Source organism: Lates calcarifer, linkage group LG1, assembly GCF_001640805.2.
Source record: "Lates calcarifer isolate ASB-BC8 linkage group LG1, TLL_Latcal_v3, whole genome shotgun sequence".
Classification (NCBI taxonomy): Eukaryota; Metazoa; Chordata; class Actinopteri; family Centropomidae; genus Lates; species Lates calcarifer.
The window spans coordinates 11,516,501-11,543,723 of NC_066833.1; the positions used below are offsets into that span (position 1 = coordinate 11,516,501).

At 40.0% G+C, this 27,223-nt stretch overlaps 1 protein-coding gene across 1 annotated transcript in view; it reads left to right on the forward strand.

Annotated features, from left to right (window-relative positions):
- lrp1bb (low density lipoprotein receptor-related protein 1Bb) overlaps window positions 1-27,223 on the forward strand; it is a 204,630-nt gene that overhangs the window by 152,263 nt on the left and 25,144 nt on the right. The window contains exons 46-69 of the mRNA XM_051070155.1: window positions 842-970; window positions 1,135-1,254; window positions 2,057-2,170; window positions 2,376-2,525; window positions 2,753-2,875; window positions 6,135-6,254; window positions 7,130-7,258; window positions 7,692-7,814; window positions 8,353-8,493; window positions 8,729-8,916; window positions 10,159-10,342; window positions 10,437-10,522; window positions 14,788-14,910; window positions 17,183-17,364; window positions 17,518-17,717; window positions 17,980-18,168; window positions 18,324-18,472; window positions 18,760-18,853; window positions 19,110-19,226; window positions 19,742-19,861; window positions 20,689-20,808; window positions 23,097-23,213; window positions 24,339-24,445; window positions 26,387-26,519. Coding sequence (XP_050926112.1) covers window positions 842-970; window positions 1,135-1,254; window positions 2,057-2,170; window positions 2,376-2,525; window positions 2,753-2,875; window positions 6,135-6,254; window positions 7,130-7,258; window positions 7,692-7,814; window positions 8,353-8,493; window positions 8,729-8,916; window positions 10,159-10,342; window positions 10,437-10,522; window positions 14,788-14,910; window positions 17,183-17,364; window positions 17,518-17,717; window positions 17,980-18,168; window positions 18,324-18,472; window positions 18,760-18,853; window positions 19,110-19,226; window positions 19,742-19,861; window positions 20,689-20,808; window positions 23,097-23,213; window positions 24,339-24,445; window positions 26,387-26,519 — 3,258 coding nt within the window. The remainder of the gene's footprint in view (window positions 1-841; window positions 971-1,134; window positions 1,255-2,056; window positions 2,171-2,375; window positions 2,526-2,752; window positions 2,876-6,134; window positions 6,255-7,129; window positions 7,259-7,691; window positions 7,815-8,352; window positions 8,494-8,728; window positions 8,917-10,158; window positions 10,343-10,436; window positions 10,523-14,787; window positions 14,911-17,182; window positions 17,365-17,517; window positions 17,718-17,979; window positions 18,169-18,323; window positions 18,473-18,759; window positions 18,854-19,109; window positions 19,227-19,741; window positions 19,862-20,688; window positions 20,809-23,096; window positions 23,214-24,338; window positions 24,446-26,386; window positions 26,520-27,223) is intronic.

Below are 27,223 nucleotides of genomic sequence, written 5' to 3' on the forward strand. Positions count from 1 at the left end.
ACATGAACGTTTGACATCTTTGAATTGATCCTTTTGTAAATAACCACACACAAACAGGAAACTATGACCAGCTGCTGTCTCTTCCTCTTTGACTAAGCAATGAATTTGTAATGATTCCATGAGTCATAGTCAATACTACTTGGGAAAATAAAGCTATAATGTTGTGCTACTTTAAGTTCAGGCAGGCAGCAGAAAACACAGTTGAAAGGAGTAGGATGTTTGTGACAATTACTTGCCTGAAGTCACAAGTAGAAAGCACTCCTAATTTGACACATTGCTGGTTGAATCTGAAATGCAGTGTGAGGACAGAACATAAGGTGGGAGGAGCTGTTCAAACGAGGGAAGTTTGGCCAGACTAAACATGGCAAGTGACTCAAAAGAGCTGGACGGTATCCTGGATGTCATGGTAGAGGACAGCAGGCTTTCAGCTGCACCTCGATTCCACTCATTACTGGAGCAGGAATAAGCTTCGTATTTTTGAATTGTGAAGCTGCAAGATGCAGAGCAGGGGAGGGTGGTCAAAGTCTGTGAGGGTATTTATTATTGGAATTTTAATTTGTTGCAGATGACAGAAATCACTAAAAGTACAGTGATGACATTTATTGTTCAGTTGGAGTATAGGATTTCAGATTTCCCTCAAATTGAAGTATAAGGGTAATGGGGTTATTGGATGCAGTTATGGCATTTATAAATGTTGGGCTGCTGGAGTAAATGTGAAGTTTTTTGCGTTTAAATGTGGCCTCAGAGTTCACCTGTATGTATGAAGGTTGTTCAGTATAGACAGCTGAGCTCTGAGATTTTGACAGTCGTGGTTCATCACCTTCATTGTCTTCTTCTGCAGCAGAAAATTCCTCCTGCAATATCCATACTGAATTCGAGTGTGGGAATGGAGAGTGCATAAACTACCAGCTAACCTGTGACGGAATAGCCCACTGCAAAGATAAATCAGATGAGAAGATGCAATACTGTGGTAAGAGACACTTCACAATTCTTTCTGAAGTACAAATAGATGAGAATGTAGTGTACTAAAAAATGATGTATCTTTTGATTGCTGTCTGACACTGACATTTTTGGCCCAAAAAATGGCAAGTATTTGATCTCTACTAACATATTTATGTGATTCAATCTGCTCAGACAACAGGAGCTGTCGGAAGGGTTTCAGGCCCTGCTACAACCAACGGTGTGTGGCCAACAGTCGTTTCTGCAACGGGATCAATGACTGTGGGGATAACTCAGATGAAGCTTTTTGCAGCAGTGAGTTGCAGCCATTTGATCTCCTGTTCAATCCATCCTGCCTCTGACGGCAGGATCCAACCACAGTAATGCTTATATTAATACAGCACACTAGGCCACATGCTGTGCTAAGCCTTCACTGTCTAATGAGCCCCAAGATCATAAAGAGTGCACAGATTCAAAGAAGCCTCCAACCTCCATCCCACAAAGCTGCATCTGAGAGCTTGCAGAATACTGTGTGTCCTTTCAGTGTAGCCAGATTGATTTTGTTTTGACCTTAATGGTGACGTAGTGTAGTAAAAAGAAAATACTAAGGTATATAGACACAAGGAGAGGTGGTATTCTCATAATTAATGTGGACCTTCCAACTCAGCATTCTAGGATTTCAGGGAGGAGTTTATCTGGCCATAACATGTCATCTTCTGCCTTGCAATTATTATTATTTTTTTAATGGGACATCAACAATAACTTTTTCTATTACCATTTAATTATAGTATTATGCTCTATACTGATAATAAAAGGCCGAGAGGTGAATTGACCTACAGAACCAAGCAGCCCCTCTTGCATATTAAATGTGAATTCCTCTTGCACAGCACCAAGATGGTCATGACAGTCAGGCAATTTTTATAGCACAGCAAGTCCAACTGCACAGATACTGCAACTCATCACAAACCATTTCCTGTCTCGCAATTTGCAACCTGGAGCAAATTTTCACCACCTTGTGAAAGAGGTTTTAAGTATTATTGTGAGCTGTACCTATAACTGTCTCTGAGTGCTGTTTCTGTTCTATTATCTTTTTGAAATGCTAATTCTCTCCCCCCAGATGTCACGTGTGGTTCATCAGAATCATCATGCAAGGATGGGAGCTGTGTACCTAGCTCAGCCTGGTGTAACCAGGTCATTGACTGTGCCGATGCTTCAGATGAAAAGAACTGCAGTAAGCCCTTTCTGCCTTTTCTTTGCATTGTAGTTACAATGAGAATGTAAGCACAGAGCTGTACCTCTGCCAGATCAGTTGGATCCAGTGACTTAGATCTGTGCTTGTCAATCAGATCACATTGAGTACTGCCACCCTCACCGTTACCTCCACCATCACTGGCATTGTGACAAGACAGTCATTGTCTGCTGTGTTTTTTATTCAGACCACACCGACTGCTCTCACTTTTACAAACTGGGGGTGAAAGAAAAAGATTTCATCAGCTGCAACTCCACCTCACTGTGCATCCACCCCGCGTGGATCTGTGATGGTGCTAACGACTGCGGAGACTATGCTGACGAGACTAACTGCCAGGGTGAGCACCCAGTATACACACACACACACACACAGCCATACATTTTGCCTGTGCTTTCAGAAGCAGATCAAGGAAACCAGCTTCAATTAGAAAAGACTTAAGACAGATCTCATTTCCGGAGATGATTATGACAGTGAAATAAGAGATTTCATGAGCTTAGGATAAGATAATGACCACAATCATTGCTAATGCCCAGGGGACTGACGTGGCTTTGTTGTTCATCCCAGTTTCCCATGGACAGAAGTGTGAGGAGGGCCACTTTGCTTGTCCAAGTGGGAACTGCATCTCCAGTGTGTGGCTGTGTGACGGCCAAAAAGACTGCGAAGACGGAGCAGATGAATTCCAGTGTGGTGAGCCAACTAATCTTACCTCTCATGGAAGAGCTTCTACACAATAAACTGAAGTGATGTTTTGTTTTCTAACTGGTGGAAATAGATGAGGCATTTATTTGCTCTAAACAGCACTGTCGGCGGTTGTAAGGATATTTATTTTCCATTAACAAGAAGTGATTCATTGTAATGTTTTTGTCATTTAAATAGATCCAGGCCTGCAACAAATATTACGTACAGTATATAAGGAAGAAACAAAAAGAGATGATTGTTTATAATGCCATGAGGCGATTTCTCCTAACTTTGTTTTACTCCCCCTTATTGTGTGTTTGGAATTTCTCAAGTGGGTGCTTGTTTGAAAATCTAATTCCGACCCTGAATTCAGAGTGCAGCTGTTGAGGACTCAAAAATTTTCCCCTTCTCTCTTTGAATTATAATGTACAGCACTTCCAGTGTAACATTTAATTAATGAGCCATCACTGAAATTGTTATACTGAAGATAGAAATGTGGATTCAATGAAAAGCGGTGACATATGAAAGGATTACACATTACAATGCCCCTCCTCTGCTTCCCTCACCAGAGGCAGCGAGAGCATTCTTACTTTTGCTTTGATCCATGCTAATGTATGCAGAAACTACCATGACAAAGTCAAGGTCTCGCCAATTAAATAGGAGGACCATAATTAAGTCATGGTATGGATTAATGTAATTTGCCCTCAAAACCAACAGCCCACACACATACCCATTCGCGTATCATTGCTTTTGGCATCAAAGCAAAATTGGATACGTTAATATAGGTGGTCAGAGTAGCTGTTAAGCTTCATCACTGTCGCACACACGCACATGGTAATTAGATCTGATGAAGCAATCCACACACATAGTGTCAAAACACCTGCTGCCTGTATTTAAGTTGTCAGCCTATTGCGTTGTCTTGCTCACAGACTGTGTGGTCTAGCCACTTAAGTGCGAGAAGTCATTAAGCAGTTAGTGATGTCATCAGTGTGCAGACCTGGAGGGGTATTGCACTGCACTATCTGTGAGGTAAAAAAGATGTAACTGTTGCAGTTTGCACTTATCAACACCAAATACATTGTAGACACACACATGCACCGCTCAGCTGCTACATTAAAACCACTGACAGGTGAGGTGAATAACTTTGATCATCTTGTTACAGTGAAATGTTCTGCTGGGAAACCTTGGGTCCTGACATTCATTTGGATGTTACTCTGACACGTACCACCCACCTAAACATTACTGTAGACCATGTACAGATTTTCGTGATGCCCAGAGGACAAATTCTCATGACTGATGATCCCCTTACTTTTCATCCAGCCCCACAAGCAGGTCACACTTTTTACTTACTGTATCCAGTGAAATATCTCAGAATTTAGGATGGCATTTATGGCTCTGAAATGTTTAAATTTGAATGTGGGACTTTTGGTTTTTAACCAAATTCCTGCAAGACTACAGACATTCCCAGCAGCTTCACTTGTACTTTGTGTAGTGTTAAATGCTCATTAGCACTTGTTAGTATACCTACACGCTTAACTAAGATGGTTGACGTTATACACATTATACCCTCTTAACATCAACATGTTAACACTGTCAGCTCAAAGTGTTGCTGTGCTTAAGAACAGCCTCACAGAGACACAAATGTGGCTGAAGACTGTGTACAATTACTTTTTACCTTTAAACCACCCAGACCCCAGACATTTGGGACTGATGACATCAGGGACTAATTTCAAGAAGAATAACACAAAATGTGACTATAACTTCCATGTCTTCCTCTGAGAGTGTTTGACTGAGACATTGCAGTCTCTAATGTCCCTGTTTCCCTCTTCCTTATAATCAACCAGCACCTGTATTTACATTGCAGTTGCAACAGAAAGAGGATCATTCCAGTTTTCATATTTAAATCTCCTCCAGTTATTGGATTTATTTTACAAATTGTCCATGAATGTTGTTAGAGAGATGCATAACACATGAACACTATTTCCATTCTTCTATCTAAAACTGTCATTTGTGCCTGTGTGAAGTGATAAAATCCCATGCTTCAAATGTGCTTATATCAGAACTGATATGAATTATGCCTCAATTCTTTGAGATGTTCTGAATAGGTTTTTCAGGACAAATAGACAATATTCCCATTCCTCGGAGTTAATTATCATATAAAAAGCCCCAGCCACTGATAATCTGACTGCAAAGGCAAAGTGGTTTGAGGAAAATGTCATTACATTTCAGAAATTTCAAATTCCACATCTGATTAAACGAAATAATCATTTGTCACTTCACAGTGCATACTGAGCTTTTCTACTGTGTGAAACACTATTGAAAATGAGACATGAAAGGCTCTCTTTGATACTTTTAATGTGCTGTAGACCTGCTATTTTGTTATACACTTGAAGCAGCTGTTCGCATTTGAAGTGCAAATTTGGTATCACATACTGAAAGTCTGGATAATCATGGTTTCCAGATTTAGCCACTTTATGTTTATCTCATCCTTATCTTACATCACTCTGTCAGTGCACGTGAAGCTGATGTGATGTACAAAGTCTGACAGGAAGGAAAGCAACACAGTGTGAGAGATCCCATATCCCTACCCCCCACCCTCAGTAGGATCCATAATTCCTTGTACTGTGGCCTGACCTGGAGCACACACCCCCCATTTCTTCTCTCAACATCTCATCAAAGCTCTGGGAGACTTTGCCAGGCCTGACATCTGAGAGGAGGAGACCACAGAACATCCCCCCAGGGGGGAGTGGGTGGCTCAGTGACACAAACTCAGCACAGATTATGAATATATCCACATTTTACACAATAGCTTTTACACAGTGATCAGCTGAGTGCTTTCTTAGTTGACATCCAGCTGTTTCATATCACCCCTAGTTAATTTTGAAATGAAATGGGAGAAGCAGAATCTTAATAATTAATACTCAAGTGCTTTGATGTCAATAAGATATTTAATTTAGACTTTTGTTTTGTGTTCAGTTGATGTTTTTCTTCTCCTGCACAGTAACTTGAAGCATTTATCAATCATGTGTTTTTTATAAGACAAAAGAAAAAAAACAGAATGCAGTCCTTTGTGTGGCAGCTATACTCATGTGTGCCACTGAGCAGAAAAACTACAGAGAAAAACAAGCAAGCCACGGGGCAAATAGGAGCCACTTGTTGTGTTTTGATTAAAAACACTCTGCCCCTTCTATAGGGTATGCCACTTTTGTTGTTGTTTCCTCCTCACTTTGTTTGATTTATGGGACTGAAATTTTGCTTCCCTCTGTAGACTCGTCATGCTTGTGGAACCAGTTTGCCTGCTCAAAAAACAAGTGCATTGCAAAACAATGGCTGTGTGATGGGGAGAACGATTGTGAGGATGGCCTTGACGAGAGTGTGCAGATCTGCGGTATGTGCCCTTTCAGATGTCACGAGGAATCTACTGCTGGTATAAAAGGTCACATCTACTGTATAACGTGGAGACAGCTCCATGTGTTCATTTGGCAGCAGCTGGGAATGAGTGGAAAGAAATGAAACAATCTTAATGAGACTGCAGGCATTTCTGATGACTGGATGGGCACTGAGGCAAATAGATTTTTCATGATTGAGACCCAAGTGGCATAGCTATTTCAATGGGCAAATGAGATGTGTGTAATGAATACTACAATAAAACAGAAAGAATCCAACCACAGTAAAGAGACAAAAATTGCAGTGAACATTGGTTGTGTAATTGGATTGTAATGGAGTGTCAAGGAAATACTAATGAAATGGCCCAAAGGTTTCTGAGGCACAGTTCTAGTCAAAAATGATATGCATTTTAGCCAACTGAACTACTGTATTTACTTTTGTTTCTCAGTGCAGCTGAGTGCCATTTTTCCCTCTACTTTGTTTTTCCTTAAAGGGCAAAGATAAAGGGGAGTATTGCTGACTTACAGAATTCAACTAAATAATTGTTACTCACAGTAGCACATAGACATTATGTGTTAGCTCTGTGCAATGGGAACTGCTGCATTACAGTAGGAGTTTGTTGGGGTCATAAAAGGACATTAGTTCAAAGCTGTTCCCAAAGTTTTTATTCTGTGAGTTCTAATATAGTGTGATTCTGTTAGTTCAGAACAAGAGATTTGATTAAAGGTTATTACAAAAGAAGTTTCCGTCTTAATGAAACAAAATACATCTGCTTCATCTTCATGTTATTTGTACTGATTTTCCTCTATAGTGCATATGACCCATTGTATTCTTTGGCTTTTGAAAGCATAGCATGTGTTTCTGTTTTCCTCACAGGCTCAGTAACATGTGCCCCAGAGCTGTTCAGCTGCCCTGGGTCGTATGCCTGTGTTCCAAAACGCTGGCTCTGTGATGGAGAAAGGGACTGCCCTGATGGGAGCGATGAACTCTCTGCAGCTGGCTGTGGTAAACTGTGTCTTCTAGTTCAAAACTTTGAATAGCTCATTGCAATTGTAAAACTTAATGTAATCCCAGAATTAAGAAATCAATGCTTGTTTACACATTACTGTTGTTTTGTATAACTTGTGTGATTTAAGATTATATTGTATAAAACAATAGCTCAAAGAACATGATGCCCACTAAACACCTACTGTAAATCTTTGTGCAAAGTTTATTTCAAGCAAGAAGGAGAAAATCAGTGCATAGTGGGAAGTAGTTGACAATAGGACGTTTTTGCACACTGGACCATTCATCCAAACCTTCAGTGTTTCTACTTTGAATAAAACATACAGAGACCAGTCGATTAGCCTAACACTTATGAATGTTGATGTTATACATATGCTGTTTGCCATGTTAATCCATTGATTAGCACTTGAATCTGCTTCTTTTCATGCATTAGCACCCAACAACACATGTGATGACAGCTCATTTCACTGCCGCAACAAAGCGTGTATCCCCCAGCGATTCGTCTGCGATCATGATGACGACTGTGGGGATGGATCTGATGAGTCAGTGGAATGTGGCAAGTAGATTTATCTTGCTCTTTTGCTCCTCATATTCAACAATTGTACAAATAAGCCCTAATTGAAAAGTGCACTTGGCAAGTCTGAAAAATTATATATATATATATATATATATATAATTTATATATATATATATATATATATATATATATATATAAAATGCTCAAAGGTCAGTTGTTTTCACAGCTTGTTTATTATAACATGGACTGAGTTGCAATTTTTGATGTCTCAACTTTCACAAATTCTCTGTCGCTACCTTGATTTGTTTGCTGATGAAACACTTATTTATACTTAAAATAATGGCCAATGCAGCTGTTATTATAATTATACCTCCAGATGGCTTTATTTGTTGATAAACAATGATTTTTATAACACTTAAGTTGTTTTGTGAATATCAAAACACAAATCTTGCCATGTGCAGCTTTATCTTACAGTGTTAGTATGTGATTCTACTGAGGTTCCATCCTAAACTGAAACCGTGTCACTGTCAAGCCAAAGTATAACTTGATGAAAAACTGGCCATCTCTCTTTCTTTAGTGTATCGCTCCTGTGGATCCGAGGAATTCCGCTGCAGGGATGGCCGCTGTCTTCTCAGCTCTCAGTGGGAGTGTGACGGCTATCCAGACTGTCCCGACCACTCTGATGAACTGCCACTGAACCTCAAATGTCTTGCCGCAGGTAAGGCTGCTGTTTGGCTCTCAGCTGGAATCTCTTCATCAGTGCCACCAGCAACACCGGCTCGCCCAGGAAACTGGTGGAGACATATGGTGGAAACAAAAGGTGCTACAACCAGGAGAGCTTTCCTAAAAGGGATTAATCTGATAAGATCCATTGTCAGCCCAAAAATGTTTCCCGAACTTGGTTGCAAACTTACAGGACATTGTGCCAGTGAGTCATGTCTTGCTCTTTTCAGGAAGCTTGTGCAATGGCTCCTTCTTCATGTGCTCCAATGGACGCTGCATTTCTGAGGGGAATCTTTGTGATGGGAGAGATGATTGTGGCGACCGGTCAGATGAGAGGAACTGTAACATGAATGAATGCTTGAACCGCAGAGTCAGTGGGTGCACACAGGACTGCCAAGATCTCACTGTGGGATACAAGGTAAGTTACCACAAGACAAGTTGCAGTTCAAGTGCTTGAAAGTGCATTTCTACTCAGAATTGCTTGCTGGTTAGTCCATAAAGCCTAATTCATCCAGTTAAAGGTTAAATCAGGCTACAATAACAGTGTTGATGGAAGGATAACAACTGTAACAACAACCTTCATCATGCATCTTCAGTGAGCCACTGCACAGTGAGTGTTCATTTCTAAATATGAGTCACAGCTATAATGTGTCCTACTTCAAACAATGTGACTTGCATCATAATATACATGTTTAAATTACTACTTGATATTGTTAATTATATTACTACAGTGTGCAAATTTAATTTAAAGACTTCACTGACCTATAGTTTTAAGCACTACCATCATTTCCAATTCAGTGGCAGGTAAAATGTGAAGATTATATTCGTAATAGCGTGGACATGAATGATTAATGACCAATAATGAATCAAGCCTGACTTCTCTCATCATTAAACAGATAAAGATGGGTGGGTGCATACATACATTTAGTCTCTCACTTTTTGAATAACCTTGAACACTGTAAGCAGAGTTTAATGATATGCCAGAAACTGTCTGAGCTCCCTGACTGTGCCGGGCAATTTCGCTGTGCCTGGCAATTGCGGCATGTGACGTTAGGATTGAATCCAGGTCAAGGCCATATCTGCTGGAGTGTTCTCTGGGCCATTCCCATTGATAGACCATGGTACTTTATGCCCTCATCCTTGGATTTTACTCTTTCACTCATCCATACAGTGGTGTTCACTGCATTAGAAAAGTGTCTGAACGCACAGAAACCCTCTCTTCCCTGTCATGACAGGGGCACAGCTGGACAGAGAGCACATCAATGCAGACCCTTAGCTCATCCTGAGCAGAGAGATCAGCAGAAAGGACCTCAAGGTTATAGCTTTGGATAAGAAAGGGATTGGCAGTGGGTCCAGAGCAGCTGATATAAGCACTTCTAGTTATTTTTGGAGGCCATGGTCACTGAAGTGCAATGGAATTTTTGAGCCATGGTACAGTATATGTGTATCATGGCTTTGACAATGAAGCACTGTAGAATAAAGGAACTCAAAAGATTAGTGTTTTCAGCCATGTCAGTGAGAACTTACAACTTAAATTATTTGCTTTATAATTCACACAATTAGGTAAGTGGACAAACAGACAAACTGAGGCTCTTGTCTCACATTTCAACAACCTGTATTTATTTTTTATTTTTTTCAATTGTTGTATGTTTATGATTAGTGTAAGTGCTGGCCTGGTTTCCACCTGAAGGATGACGGGAAGACTTGTGTGGATATTGATGAATGCTCCACTACCCTTCCTTGTAGCCAGCGCTGCATCAACACTTATGGCTCCTACAAGTGCCTGTGTGTGGATGGCTACGAAGCCTTGGAGCGCAGTCCCAATACATGCAAGGCTCTGTCAGGTCCGCCTAATTTTTTTGATACCTCATCTTGCAGAATTTCAGTGCCTGCCTATAACCCCACTTGTCCTCTTATGCTGTGTGTTCATCATTTCAGATGAAGAGCCTTTCCTCATCATGGCAGACCACCATGAGATCCGGAAACTGAGCATAGATGGCTCAAATTACACCATCTTGAAACAGGCAGGTGAAGCGTGCACCAACACAATTTTCACAATTTTCACAGGATAGAGCAGGGGTGGGCAAACTACGACCCGCGGGCCACATCCAGCCAGTTAGTCTTTTTAATCCGGCCCGCCGAAGATTGGTACAGAATTGCCCAAATCAAATCATATCATAATTATGACTGCATTCATTTGACCTTGTCCTGTAATGCCTGGCATTCCTCCAGGTGGCGCATTAGGCGCAGTGATACATTGACTTGATTTTGCGAAGCCCGGGATACTCTGTTATTACTCTGCTACTGCTCTGAATCCATCTGCAACAATGAGTGGGCCAAAGAAAAGAAACGTCAACAGTGAGGGTTTAATAAGGAATGGACAACTAAATACTTTTTCACTGAAGTCCGATCAAAGGCTGTATGTCTTATTTGCCAAAAAACCGTTGCGGTTTTAAAGGATACAACATCAGCCATCACTTTTCCACCAAGCATGCTAATTATGCTAACAACCAGTCAACACAAGAACGGACGGCTACCGCTCAGAGGTTGGCAGCTAGTTTGCAGGCTCAGCAAAACACCTTTATCCGACAAACTGCCATCCAAGAATCAAGCACGAAGGCAAGTTATTTGCTGGCACTGTGTAAATCTGTATTGCAGCTTGACCACGTTGTGAAGCCAGTTGTAAAACTCGTTAACTTTATTCGAGCGAGGGGTCTTCAGCGTCGTCAGTTTATTAAGTTTCTTGCAGGAAACTGACGCTGATCACCAGGACTTGCTTTATCACTCCAACGACCTCTGGTTAAGTTTGGGGAATGTCAACGAGTGTGGGAGCTCAAACAGGAGTTTACCTAATTTTTGGAGCTACTTGAGAAAGCTGACGATTTTCCTGAGCTGAGTGACACAGATTGGCTTTGTGATTTAGCTTTTGCTGTAGATATACTGACACACATGAATGAGCTGAACGTGAAGCTCCAAGGGAAAGACCAGTTTGTGCATGAAATGTACACAAACATCAGAGCCTTCAAAATCAGGCCAGCTTTATTTTCAAAGCAACTGTCAAACAAGTCATTCGCTCATTTCCCCACACTGGCTAAGCTGAAAGAGGCCCCTTGACATGAAAAAAAAACAGGAAATCACTGGGTGACCTGCATGGAGAATTCTGCCGTCGGTTCTTTGATTTTGGAAAAATTGACGAGTCACTTCAGCTGGTGTCATGTCCCTTTACACAAGACCCTGAAACGGCGCCACAGGAGTTGCAGTTGGAACTGATTGCTCTCCAATGAGATCATTAAGCGCAGCCAAATTTCCAAACATCCAGAAGATGGCACAGAGGATGCTGGTGTTGTTTGGCTCTACGCATGTTTGTGACCAGACTTTTAGTGTGATGAACACCAACAAAGCACCCCACAGATCCCAGTTGAGTGATGAACACCTCAGATCTGTTCTGAGAATTGCCACAACAAAACTAGTACCAGACTTCGATGCACTGTTCCCACTAAAAGTGAATGTAAGTATTGACACTGTAATGCCTTTTTTATGTTTATGTTTGATATGTATGCATCTTGTGCTGGCCCAGCCCGTATGTCAAATTTTAAGAGTCAATGTGGCCCCTGAGCCAAAAAGTTTGCCCACCCCTGGGATAGAGTATTAGTTTGTTTGCCATTATTACCAATAGTCAATCAAATGACCATCTTTTTGTGTTTAATTTCTGCCATCTGTACAGTATTTGGAGGAAATATGGTTTAAATAGCTTTTGTTTGAAAACGTGCAGTTTAGTGGCAGCATTATTCTAAACGTGTGGAGGAAATAGTAGCAAGGATAAAGGATAAAGCAAGTATATTTAATTGTGAATGTATTGTTTTGTATAGCAAAAATGGTGGACAGTCATGCTGAGAAGGAGCCACTGGTGTTGAAACATTTGCATCATTCAGTGTGTTTCAGTCTTTTTACATTTTAATTGTCTTGACCATGAGAAGCACTGATTCAACTGCACATTCATGAGTGATGTACAGACAACCCATTTTCACTTTTACTGAGTAAAACTGGAATTGTAGTGAGTGCCCTCCTCAGTACACAAGCAACTTTTGTGATTAAACCTGAAAATGCTGCACAAGGCTCCATAATATTGTGTTCTGTTAAAATGAGATATCTACTGTCCTTCATGATTTCCCAACTCCCACCATATGGGTAGAGAGAAATGGCCACTCTGACTGGCAGAGAGCAAAATTGCCCCATTGAAGACCCCATGGAAAAGCCATTTCAATCATTCCTAGGTCTCATCACAGCTGCTCCGGGCAATGCTTGATTCTGACTGCTGATTTTCATAAATGGTTGGCTGTAATTTACTGTAAATCAGGCAATGGGTATCCTGCAGTCTCCTCTTACAGTCATATTAACCTCTTGACCCATTATACTCTGCTATCTCTACCAGAGTTTTCAGCTGCCACAACTCACTTTAACCACTGCATTTTAGCAGCAGCTAACCTCAAATCACCTTACCACTCCATTACATACCCTGTCCCCGACTGTACAAATCTCTACTGAACTAATCATTTTCCTTATGTGATGCTTTTGCTCTTGGCATAAATTTGTCCTCCCACCACAAACATAAGGGCCTCACAACATTGCATCACTCCAACACATTTTTAAAACCCATTCAGTGTGTTTTAGAGTGGCTCTGTTTATGCTCTCCTACATAGTTTACATTTTTTAGGGTGGTTAATGAGAGCTGATACATCAGTTTTTGGCTCTTTTAGGAACATGATTACCTGGCCTATCATTTTTACATTTAGCACATTAATTAATAAGTACATTCAGGTTACAGAATTATATGAATTACTTTTTACTAATTGTATTTATCAGAAATTATTTTGTGCCAAAATTATACATGAAGTACAATATTGATTAGTTTTGGTGCATTGCCACCTTCAGTTGGGAAGCAAACCCTAAAGTTTTACAGTCAGATGTATCTTGTTTTAGAAGGAAACAGAATATGCAGAACAGGAAATCAATGGCATGTGGATAGTGCTATATCAATATGAGTTTTTACCCAGAAAAAAAAAAAAAACAACAACTCTATATACACACTTTTATACAGCTTTTTAAGGTGTTTTTTTTCCATAATCTATTGTTACAAGAGTTTTAATTCATTTCATAGGTGGTTGGTTTCTGTATTGTCTACAGGGAAAATAAGTAGAGAATATGGTTCTGGAACTAGAGGCACTGATAAAAGTGGTGTGCAGGTTTCATCTCTAAAGCTGATGTTTGTAGTGGAGAACGGTCCCCCAGGACACTTTGGCGCCTGTCTGTGAGGGTGTTGATGATCTGATGAAGACATCTCATTTCACCTGTCAGATTATCTGACACCCTTTCTTGGCACCCACAGTGTGAGACAGCAGGGTGGGGGCACTTGTTTGGTGAGCAGCTCTGTCTGACTGACAGAGGGGTCCTGTGAGCATGACAGAAACAGACCTCGCTCCTCTGCTTTGATAGGACTTTCACTGGCTCCTTAAATGCTTTATATTGTGGAAAGCAGTGTAAGCTATGGGAAAACCACCTAAATCAGTATTGCGTGTGCAGTAAATATCACATCACACACAGATACCGTAGAAGTTGAGCTTGTTTTTGTTATGTTTCACATTTCAGATTAACTGAATTTATCCTCCATCATTAGCATATAGGCCCTTTTATACAGCCTGTACAAAGTGGGAATGTTGCAACTATATTCACCATTCTGTATGAAAGGTACAAACATGGAGTGGGAAGGGGCATTGTTGGCCTTTAAGCTGACAGTAGAGATAGTCACAGAGCCAAATCAACTTCTGTGTAAAAGGGAGAGGCAGCATGACGAGACAGACGCTGATGCTGCTGTGTCATGCGTCACTTCACGCCTCTGATTCCATTATTAAATATCAACTTCCACATGGGGACAGCATTTCTGCCTTTGTGTGTAAACAAGCAAAGGCAGCACAATGAGGGGTCTTCCTAATGCCAGTATTGCTGGATCTCTTTAAAAGAAGCTTTTCTTTTTTTTGTGTTGTGCATGTTAAAAGAAACATTTTCTCCTGTATAAAAAGTGTCTCATTCAAGTTTGTATCATGGATATGCTGTAAGGAGGAAATTAACAAGGGATCGGAAGACCTCTTATTCTATAGACTCAAATATGTTATATGTTCATATTTCACCTTCACAGGGAACTCAAGAATGAATCAATGTTTTTATTTAAACTAAACATAAGCATCTCATTCTTACTTATATACTATTTTGTCTGCCTCCTCTGTATTCTCAGGGCCTCAACAACATCATCCACATAGACTTTGACTACAAGAAGGAATTTATCTATTGGGTGGACTCAACAAGGCCAAGTGGTCGAAAAATCAACAGAATGCGCCTCAATGGGAGTGACCTCAAGGTACCAGGATTTAGTTTCTGTCTCTGTCTGCCATATGGTGCCTTGTGCCACTTTACCCAAGATTCATTGGCTTTACTTTACTTGCTTCCTCTCCAGCTTGTATTGATTAATATTCCTTTCCATTCTGCTGCTGTTTCTTTGGCCTTTTTACTAAGTTATTGAAATTATCAAGACACATTTCAGTGAATCGACTGTGTGACACTTAAGTGTCTCATTATCACTGTTCAGCTGATGATGGGATGAGTCAACATAATGGATCTTTTTCTGTCAACAGCCAATGGCTTGTTAGCTTAACACCAATGAATGTGTGTTAATGATGATAAGAATATCACCAATGGCTTTCAAATAAATATAACAAGAATAATGATACCATGGTGCTCTCTGGTGTAATCACCAAAGTTTGTCTGGGTTGTGGGGCTGGAGCCCAGACACTGAGGACACTGGGACCTCAGCAGAACACCTGCTAGGCCCCCATCCTACATCTCATTAGCATTGGTGTATGGGGGCATGAAGCTCATTCAGCTCAATTACTTCCACAGTCTCTGTTTGAGCCACTGCCACAGCTTAGCAAGAGGACAAAGTGTCTGAGACATAGGGGGAGCTTCTCAAATTGGGTTAATTAAAAGAATCACTGATACCCAGTGCTATTAGTATAGTCTTGCCAGATTAGCAGAGAATATTTCTTCAGATTTTCTTTTCTACCAAGACATTTGATTAAGACAGAGATTAATTGAATATGATGGTTAATTAAAACAGTATAGGTACATTTTAGATTTTGGGTTTTTATTTAGTTTATTTCATCTATCTTTAAGAGTAGACTGTTGTATTAGCGCAATCTATGGGTTAAAACACAGCAGATTCTTACATTTGATTGCAGGGGGGAAAAGTGAGATGTAGCACCAGGAACTGTTATCAGTATTGATCCATCCATTAGCTATACCACTCATTTTGAGGGTCCCAGGGAGCCTGGAGGCAGTCTCAGCTGACATTGGACGAGAGTCAGTGTACATCTCAAACTAGGCCGCCAGTCTATCACAAGGCTGGCAACAAACAATCCATGCTCACTTTTACACCTACAGGCAGTTTTGAGTCACAAATTAACCACTGCACCATCATGTAATTACTATCAACCCCTTTTACAGTGATTGTTTTAAGCTCACTTTGGTCCAAATCACTGCTTACAGAAAAGCCTAGTCTTTTGCCAAGACTATATATTTTCTTGCAAATGATGACAGAAAAAGCCTCAAAGCACATCATGCTCGTTAATGACAGATTGCATGGGTCTAGGGATTTTTTTTCTAATTTATTTATTTATTTTTCTTTTTTATAAAAGGATTTTTTTAAGGCATTGGATTTATCTGCCAGCTGGCACAATTATTGTTTATTCTTAACAACTGTTTTCGCAAACTCAAAGCTAGAATATATATTGGGATATTGTTTGAGTTCCTGCATAGTTCCTAGACTTTGTTTACATCAGATAAATACTGTCAAATACCTTATATTTTAACTATATTTTAGTTTGTGTGTGTGTGTGTGTGTGTGTGTACATATATATATATGTGTGTGTGTGTGTGTGTATACACACACACACACACACACACACACACACACAAAATGCAGTTTTGCATCTGCATGTTCACTTGGTCAAGCCGCCTCTTACTGTGCAATTATTGTGTCCACTGACTTTAGCTTTTTGGCAAGTACATTTGTAGTGTTGAGTTACTGTAAGTCTGTACTGAGTTAGACTAATTATATCTCAGCTAATGTCAGTCACAACTGTAGCTGTCACACAGCAGCAGGAATGATTAGTGCACTCCATCTGTAGTCTCTAATTTGAGAGAAGTGCTGCACATAAATGAATTGGTACCTTATTTCATTAGTTCTCTCTTTGGACACAACTCCTCAGTCTGACAAGTAAGTGCTCAACCCACTACTGTATAAACAACTGTGTTTTTCTTCACACCAGACTAGTTTACTTTCACATAGACTCCAAGTTTGATCGTAGCAGGTCACCAGGATCGGATAAAGATGTCACAACATGTATGCGACACCTTTATTTAAAAAACAATTAAAAATGAAAACTCAGCTCCTGGTGTGCAGTTAAACTTATTAATATAATTATGCCTGTTTGAATTTAAATAAGTTGCTCCTACTTGACAGAGGAAGACCTGTCCTGTATACACGCTTCAGTGTTTATCAGTGGTAAACTACTAAGATATGCAGACATTTCTTAGATGTGCAAAAACTGATGTCCCTCCCTCTGTCTTTCTAGATAGTCCACAGAACAGCAGTGCCCAGTGCCTTAGCGGTGGATTGGATAGGAAAAAATCTGTATTGGTGTGATGCAGAAAGGAAAACACTGGAAGTGTCCAAATCGAATGGGCTCTACCCCACTACCCTGATCAGTTCTAACCTCAAAAACCCCACGGACCTAGCCCTGGACCCCCAGACAGGGTAAGCATATTATCATTACTGCTAAGTGTTTTCTTAATAAGGATTGATTTCACAACTTGAAGGAGAACAGCAATAGAGAAACTCCCTTCAGATTTTTACTATGAAATCTGTTACATTCAACTCTCATTTGTGGAATTTTATTCTTCTCTCTAGATACATGTTCTGGGTGGACTGCTGTGAGCCCCCTCACATTGGGCGTATTGGCATGGATGGCCAAGGGCAAACAGTTATCATTGACACAGAGATCTATAACCCCTCTGCTCTCACTATTGATTATACTAACAAAAGGATTTACTGGGCAGATGACAACCACATCCTGTTTGCCAACATGGATGGCACCCAAAGACGCAAAGGTGAGACTAAGGTGTTGACATTAAATGTTGGAAAATTAAAGATGGGTATTGGAAAAGATGACAAAACATATTCAGTCATCAGTTAACCTGATAAATGGATCTGTTGTGGTTTTGACTGATCAGAAGGTTCAAATGGTACTGCTGTAAATCTCCAAGGAAATGTGAACTGTAAGTGCCACTGTTACGCAGCAGCACTCTGTTTGCTGAACTGAATAAAACAAAATTTAACTGAATCTTGCCGTCGTTATTTGTCCATCTGCAGTGTCCTACGATCACATCCAAGGAGTAATGGCACTGACTTTGTTTGAGGACTTTGTCTATTGGACGGATGGGAAGTCAAAATCACTACGACGTGCTCACAAGACAACTGGCTCTCAAGGGATGGAGCTCCTCAACTCCTGGCAAGCCATCAAATCCATCAAGGTCTACCACTCCCTGCGCCAGCCTGAAGGTATGAAGTCCATCTGGCGCTTATGTTTATTCTGTCCTCTCATGCAGAGCAGTGGTTACAGGCCTCCATTATACTCCATTATACCTACTCTAAGTAGGAAATGGTTTGTGTAATTCAGTTTGAACTCAGTCGTGTACTTCTGTCCTTCTGTACAGTACCCAAGCACCAGTGTCAGATTGCAAATGGAGGATGCAGCCACCTGTGTCTTCTTTCCCCCGGTGGTGAACACAAATGTGCCTGTCCCACTAATTTTTACTTGGCTGCTGACAATAAGACCTGCCTTTCCAACTGCACCTCCAGTCAGGTTAGCTACATTTCTTTACCCTCCTACATCTAAGTTTACTTTGACCATGTTGTTGCTTTTCTGTCCTGATCAGTATTTTCCCCCCTGAAGGCAAATTGCTTTACTCTTGCTTTCCACTTCTGACATGTACTGTAGGTTCTAGGAAATGGTTGTGTATTGATTTGGACTCTGGCTTTGAAGAATGTTGAGGCTTAAACAGATAGTCAAGCATTCATGCTGACTTCCAATTCTGTGTTTATTTTTTTATTTATTTATGTTTTTCCAATGGTTTTCTGTGGTACTGATAGTTTCGCTGCGGAACAGATGAGTGTATCCCTTTCTGGTGGAAGTGTGACACGGTGGACGACTGTGGGGATGGATCAGACGAACCTACTGACTGCCGTGAGTGTCATGTTATTCCAAGGTTGGCTGTAAAATATGAATGAACCAGAAGTCAGGCACCTGTTTTGATTTTGAATTGGGGGCACTTGTTTATGTCTTTGCTGTTTGCATTTATTTTAAATGTAACAGCCTGTTTTTTTATTTATATTTAGCTTTTTTAAGCCTCTTCCTCTCAAGCTCTGTATCAACTTTAATAGTCTGATGAAATTCATGCAGTACATACACTTGGTTATAGTTATAATTTCCTTTTCAACAGCGGAATTCAAATGTCAGCCAGGGCGTTTTCAGTGTGGTACTGGCCTTTGTGCTCTTCCTCCTTTTATCTGTGATGGAGAGAATGACTGTGGTGACAACTCAGATGAGGCTAACTGTGGTAAGGATAGAAATAAGTCTCTTCTTAAAACATATTTTTAGCAGAATGCATTTCCAGATTTTACTACTTACTGTCTATTTATTTTAGGAGTTTATTTTAGCCGTTTCTTTTTGCTCTGTTTGTTTGTTTTGTTTATTTTACTTATTGTAAAGCACTTTGTAACTGTGAAAAGATATATATATATATATATATATATATAAAGTTAATTGCTATTATTTATTATAAATACTTTGTTTTTAATTTCATGTCTTTTATCGTTTCATCATCTTCGGCTCACCTAAATGCGATGCTCCCATCATGTTTTATTGGATTTTTTTTGGATGAAATCTGGTACTGTTAAGTTCTAAGATAACATCAGAAAACTAATTTATCCCACTGAAAACTATTTTTATAAATCATCCATCATTTATCAAAAATTCAAACATTTTCTGGTTCCAGCCTCTAAACGTTTCTAAATGACTCAGCATTTCTCATCAGTTCAACCTACCACTGCCCCTGCCTATTTTCTCTTTCAGAGACATACATCTGTCTGTCAGGCCAGTTCAAGTGCACCAGGAAACAGAAATGCATCCCTCATAACCTTCGCTGCAACGGTCAGGATGACTGTGGTGATGGAGAGGATGAGACAGACTGCCGTAAGTTCTCTGCATTATTACTTTCAGACTCATTGTCTTAGAAATGGCTTTTAGATCTTTTAGACTGTGAAGCTTATGAATATATCCCTCGTTTGATCAGCGTGTCCCAACGTGGAAGCAAAATCCTAGAAAAACATAGAACCTGGATCTTTCGATAGTTTCAAAGATATAATCTAACTGATTATGATAAATCACCTTAATTGTGTGTTTTTTAAACTTGGTTTATTAATTTCTGTGCAAAGACAGAATATGTGAAGCCATTAACATCTTCAGTCTTCATTAAGTATTCCAAAGGCAACCCTTGTTATGGCCTGTGCCTGTGAAAAGGGATTAGATATTGAATCACACAGAGGATAAGAACAGATTTTCTCTGCCATGATGTAACTCATCAGAATATCACACCCCATTCAAGTCTTTCAGACTGCTGCATTTGTCTTGCATGTGATTGCAAGAGGGGTGAGAGTGGGGGGAAGGGAATACAAGAAAGTCAGGAGGAGAAAAAGAGATTTAGAAAAAAAGCTTTAATTAAAGTAAGGCTAATTACTTCACCCCTTCTTAGACTTCCAGCATGATTGGATGTGGTTTTGAATGCACTTTCGTAATGAACACTAGACTGAAATTAGAATGCTATCCGAAACAATGTGAGGTTGTATAATATAGCAACTACTGCAAACTTGCTATAATGGAACATTGAAAAGGTATTACTTCCTCACTGGTTCTTATATCACAATAGTTTATATGATTGCTGAAATGTTCAAATTTCTTCCTGCATGGTGATATGGAAAACATTCCTCCTTCCCACACACCTCCTATCTCTCTGCCTGCAGCTGAGAGCACCTGCTCTCCAGACCAGTTCCAGTGCAAGGCCTCCATGCATTGCATCTCCAAACTCTGGGTTTGCGATGAGGACCCTGACTGTGCAGATGGGTCAGACGAGGCTAATTGTGGTGAGTTGGAGAAACCCACTTAACCATAAATCAGACCACCTCACTTATTTTTCAGTTAAAGGGCAACAAATCTGATCTGATGTGAATTAATGTTACACTTGGCTTGACTCTGGCCTGAGTCAGTCCTTCTACTTGTTCTCACCATCTATCTGATTGCATTGAGGGAGGATGCCATGAAGGACAACTGTCCCTGTCATCAATAAGAGCTCAATATTATGATCTCAGTTTACCTGGCATTTTCAGCATCTATCATTCTGTAATCGCACACACACAAATGCACCTAATCGAATCAAGCTTCTTCTCAATACCACAAGTTTTAAGTCAAAGTCATTATTACTAGGGCAGGTAAACAACCTTGGAAACTTTTCTTCATCAAAAGACTTGAAAACTTTTTCAGACTTCACCAGGATTATATTCAATTTACATGCCTCTCTAAAGAGCCAGAGTGCTTTGATTGTGACAACGGCAGAATAACTGCCAAGGCCTGTAAAGTTTAACCACATAAAAATAAGCAGACCGACTTCACTCTCCTGTCCCAAAGCTGACCAGAGATCAAATACCTCCTTTCTCCAGTCATGAAAGTGCGTGTTGTTTTAGTCATAAACAGGCCACTGCCCCTGTACAAACATGTCAACTTTAATAGCTTTCCAAGTATATTTTTGTGTTACGTCCCATCCTTCTGTCATTGTGTTCAAGATGGTCAGGCTGCCCACCACTTGTCACTCATCTTGACAAGCTGTCTATTTTAAGATGACATCTGGTATGAAGGCTGGGATCTCTCATAAATCTACCATTGGAAAATACAGCCACTGTGTTTTTTCGGAGGCTGTTTGGGATGCCTCATACCTCCTCTCACTAGATTCCTTTGTACTTACAGATTTGTTTTATGTGGATGTTGTGCTGTTTTGCTTTTGCTTTAAAGTCTATTAACTGATATGACCCTGATGTAATATTGAGTAAATGTTTATTCCACTTTGTGTAGTTAACTGATGTTTGACTTTAGCCCCTCAAACTGCATTATCTGTAGTGTTTATCAGTGCCATCCAGTGATTCATCATCTAAAATGTTCTCACCACTTCACAGCACATACTATATATAGATACTGCTGCTTTGTAGATATTTCACTTTGAATTACCTCAGACTGTTTAAGGAAGTTTTACTGGTTAGCACTGTAATGAGCTCTGACTTAGCAAGGAAATATTGCTTTTTTCCTGTGTCACATCTTTTATATGTTTTAAGTGACTGAGCTGGTTCCTAATGAATCACTGCCTTGTGTCCTCTGCTGCTGCACTCAGCTTTCCCTCCTGATTCTATCCTCCTGCTGTCATGTTGGAAAGAGATCCAGGCAGAGTCTGCCACCCTCTTCTTTTGATGCATCTCTTCCCTAACTGATAACAGCATTACCTTGGCCATTATCCCTGATGTTGTCTGCACTGAAATGACTTTTTAAATGGAAGCTCTCAGTTTGACTTTGAAAACCCATACTGAGGAAATATTGCTGGAGCAAATATGAACGTATATCTTGTTTTTGCACAAATGCAGATATTTTGAATAATTCTCACCTTGGCTGTCTCCTGAACCTTTCAATCAGATTATCAGGTCAAACATTTTGAGCTGGAAGCTCAAAATGGAAGCACCTTTATCAGGTGAACAATTTACTCTTGGTTAATGTATTAAAGGTGTATGCTATTTTCACACCTTAGTCTTTTCATTTTAGAAAATATTGCTGATGTATTTCCCCCATTGTCTCTTCACCTTTACAACTGAAAGATGTTCTAAGCTGTTCTCATCACAACAGGATGTCTTTCACTGATAACTATGGAGATCAGTACAATAATCAAATGAATAGCAGTCAAGACAAAGAAGTGGTAAGCTGAAATCGAGACCAGTAATTAAGTTTTCGCCATAGTCTGAAAGAGATGACAGTTAAAAATCAGTAAGTTACTGTTGTATCTTCTCGTGGTACATGTTAGCCCTAAAATCAAATTCCTAAACATTTGTAGTGTTTTCCTTGAATTTGTCTTGTTTTGTTGAAGAAAGTAAAATTTTTCCAACTTCCTGTCACAAATTCTGCTGAGGATGATTGGTAGCACAGTCAGGTATTTCATCTTATGGTGTGTTAGCCTCTTGAGTACAGACTGTGTTTTGAACTCAGCATCAGACTTGCTCAGGGAAACCCTGAGGAAACGATGATTACACGTACAAAATATGATAGCTAGCACACTATTAATATTCATGCTCTTTGAAGCCATTTTCATCTTCATGTTTGTTTGCTCCTGATGAAAAAGATGAAAAGACCTGCGGACCTCATGAATTCCACTGCGAGAATAATAACTGCATCCCAGACCACTGGAGGTGTGACAGCCAGAATGACTGTGGAGACAACTCAGACGAGGAGAACTGCAGTGAGTACCTGACTCCTTCACTTCCTGTCATCTCACTTTGTTCGTTTATATACACTGTTGACGTTTTACACGCACTTAGGAAGTGAAGAATTGGACTTCTCTGAAGACACCTGACTGCCCCTCCCACCACCACAACCACCCTAACACCTCTCTCTCACAGACGCACACATACACACACAAAGTTGTACAATCTAGGTGATGTTTTCCTCTATCGAGTAAGCCAGGCTCAACTCTCTTTCAAGCATTCTCTTATTATCTGTGCTGTTTCTCTGAGAGTAATGTGAGGCTCTTGAGCTCTTGATATCATCTCCTCTCTGTAATTTGCCATGCTCATATTCCCTTTTGTTTAGATAGTCATCATCACTTTCAGAAGAAAACTTTTCATTTGCTCACGATATGACACTGGTAACCCACCTTGTTAAATTTCATATCTTTTACACAGTCAAGTCCTTGCATTTGTGTGTGCTGTTGAGATTATTTGCCTGTATGTCATGTGAGTATGTGCATACCTAGTGTGTGTTTTCGCTGAGTATGCATCATTTATGTGATTTATTAGATGCTTATTCCTCATACCTATTAATGTCACTTAAAATGCAAATAAAAGCCAGTCAAGTGTTGGACGGCAAAGAATTAAGCAGGTGGACCGGCAGACAGTGGAGAGGCTACAAATCAGATTTTGCTGCAATGCCTGCTGGGAGTCTCTTTTGCAGCACAACTCATAACACACGCCCTGAGTTAGCTAACAGTCCATGATAACAAGGGGAGGGCCCAGACAGTGGATCTGATACAGCTGTTTAGCTGCGTCCTAATATTGTCCTCAGGGACAGACTTGCATTAAACGGCAGATAGAAGATTTTTGGCTTCGGAGAGTGTGTTGCCCCCTCCATTGTGAGAGCAGCAATGAATGTATTTACATCCTGATTAGCTTTGCCAGTTTCTCCACTTCTAATACAAAATGACTCTAATTAGCTAAAGCAATGGTTTTGCCAAGGCATTGGTGTGTGATTCTAAACACAGAATATTTGGCTGATAACTACATCAGGGGATGTCTGTTTGTTTTCTATGATGCTGGGAAAAGATACAGTTTGGCTTGATTTTGTGTCTTTGGTGTTTTTCTCAACTCAGAGCCAGTCACCTGTAACCACAAGGACTTTACCTGTGCTAACGGAGACTGCATCTCCTCCAGATTCCGCTGTGATGGGGACTATGACTGCTTGGATAATTCAGATGAGGCCAGTATTTGAGATATGTGTACCATTTACTTATAAATCAGAGGAAGGTTAACTTTCATGAGTGCTCCTAATGAGGCACAGATATTAGCAACATGAGACATTAAGAATAAGCTACTGCACACAAAACAAGCACTCTTCTTATTTGTGCTAACTGATGTATTATATCATTATGAGTTCAGTCCTGGCTAATATAAAAATTGCATGTCAGTTCACACAAATGAAGACTGCATAGATAGGCTAGAACCCTACATCACAGTGTACCCAGGCCAGATTTTTGTGTATATATATATATATGGATAGTGTAATTTAGTCTTAAATTACATCTTAACTGGCAGCATAAGCACAGATTAAATATCCACATTGGGAAAGGGGGATGGAATTAGATGGGTATGTTGCCACTTAAAAAGAAAATAATCTCATTGTAGGCATAATTCATTGTGCTGGTCCAAATCTCCTCTTCATGGTTGCTGCATTCCAAAACAATGCTGGACAGAAAATATCACTGTAATGAGTTATTGTACCTTCAACTACATCAGTGCATGAAACACCTCGTATTCATTTGCTTTTGGAAATCCTAATCCACCATGCCTTTTAGCAAAACAAAGATTGCCTGTTTTGTTCATAAATATGCTTGAATATCTTAATTTATAAAGCTTCAAATTGCCATTGTAATTTTACGCTCTTGTAATATGTGAAGAAATTAACTTTGCATTGTGTTAAGAGATTTTTGCAGGATTCATACAAAAAAATGCACCATCAGTGGTAATGATGCAGTGCAGTGCATAATTCAAGGACAAAAGCTTGTTATTATGATTCATTACTCTTGTTAATGTATTGCTCTGTTCAACATTTGCAAAGCAATTTTTATATATAATCCCTCCCCATGCAAAGCAGTGCAACCTTAATTAACCGTTTATTTAACCCTTTCCCCAGTGCCAGCTTCCTGGGTCAGCACAGTCAAATTGTTTCAGGAAAGAAAGTTGCCTTTCAATCAGCATTATAATACATGGTGATTACGAAATTTGTTATTCACAGTGGCCATCATGAGGTAGATTATCAGTCTTGTTATTATGTGTTGAACAGCAATACTTGCAAGTTGATATATACCGTATTTAAAACTGGCTTTGTTGTGACTTTTTTTCTTATTATTTTGTCCAATATCATCAAAATTCTGTATTTTGCAGTCTAACTATTCTAATTATTACATCAATTTATTGTATTTATACAGATGTGGTTAATGTGTGCACTAGGAAGAATACTCTGTATTTAGGTTGTATGCACACTGAATCCAACTTCAACTCCTTGATGTTTTGTGGGTTGACAGGAATGTTCATGTATGCATTGTAAATTCTTAGGTGTTCTCAGAATTTTGAAACTGTAGAAAAAGATGTCATATTGTTCATACTGGCCATTAACAGATCCCTTCCAAACATGCTTGAAATGTACATGATGGGGGACAAATCCAATGTCCCTTTGTGTAAAAATACATTCTGAAGTCCAGCAGATGCTAATATGAGGCTTAATCTGACATTTTGTGTGGTTTCAGACAGTGTTTCGTGTTGAGCTGCAGTGGAGGGAAAGTAACTTTGACTCTGGAAGATTCTCACTTGATTTTATTAACTTAGACCGACAAACCCTTGTGTTAACTTAAGATAAAACTGATAATATTTTTGCATTATATTTTGGAACTAGAACTATGGATTTTGTCCCCATCACTTACAATGGGAGTGCATTAGGAAGGATCTCTTACTGGCCAGTATGAAGAGAAGGAATGATCACAGCAAATGAAACCTGTTTCATTGTTCACATAGCACCTCATTATTGTTTAAAGACCCCAAAAAATGTGAGCCTATCCTTGAATGTGTACTGTGTAATGATCTTACGCTTATAGTGATATTCTTTGGTATATTTACTTTATGTTTTTACTGTATTCATCTACAGAAAGGCTGTGAGGCACACTGTGAAGATGACCAGTTTCAGTGTCACAACAACCTCTGCATCTCACTGAAGTGGCTGTGTGATGGCCAAGAAGATTGCAAGATGGGGGAAGATGAGAAAAACTGCCAGGGAACAGGTACAAAACCAGTGTGTTCCACCACCATGCTTCACCGTAGGGATGGTATTAGCCAGATAATGAGCAGTGCTTACCTGACATATTATTTGCAGTTCTGTCATAAGGGTTCATCGGGGTCTCATCAGACAGGCAGGCTGACATGTCTTTAAATGATTGTCTTACGATGTAGCCACTCTACCGTAAAGGTCTGATTGATAGAGTGTTGCTGAGATGTTACTTGTTATGCCTCACCCTTGGGTGGCCCTATGGGGCGCACAACATGCCACCATTGACCCAGGTGGAGCTACCAAGAGGACAGGAGAGGAGAAGGGACAAACAGAGCACTACATAACAGCCATAACACAGGAGAGCCATCCTTCCAGCAGATTCTCCCATCTCTTCATACGACATCTGAAGCTCTGTTAGAGTGACCGTTTGTTTCTTAGTCACCTCCCTGACCAAAACCCTTCTTGTCCAGTTTGGCCAGATGCCCAATTCTAGGAAGTCCTGATAATTCCAAACCTCTCCCATTTCACACTTTACTGAGACCACTGTGCACTTTTGAACACTCAAAGTTTTATACCCTTGCACTGATTGACCTTATGTACACAGGTGTGTGCCTTTCTAAACCATGTCCAATGGTAGACTCAAGTTCTAGACACATTTTAAGAATAATCTAAGCAAACAGAATGCAGCTGACCACAATGAGTGCCACAGGAAACGGT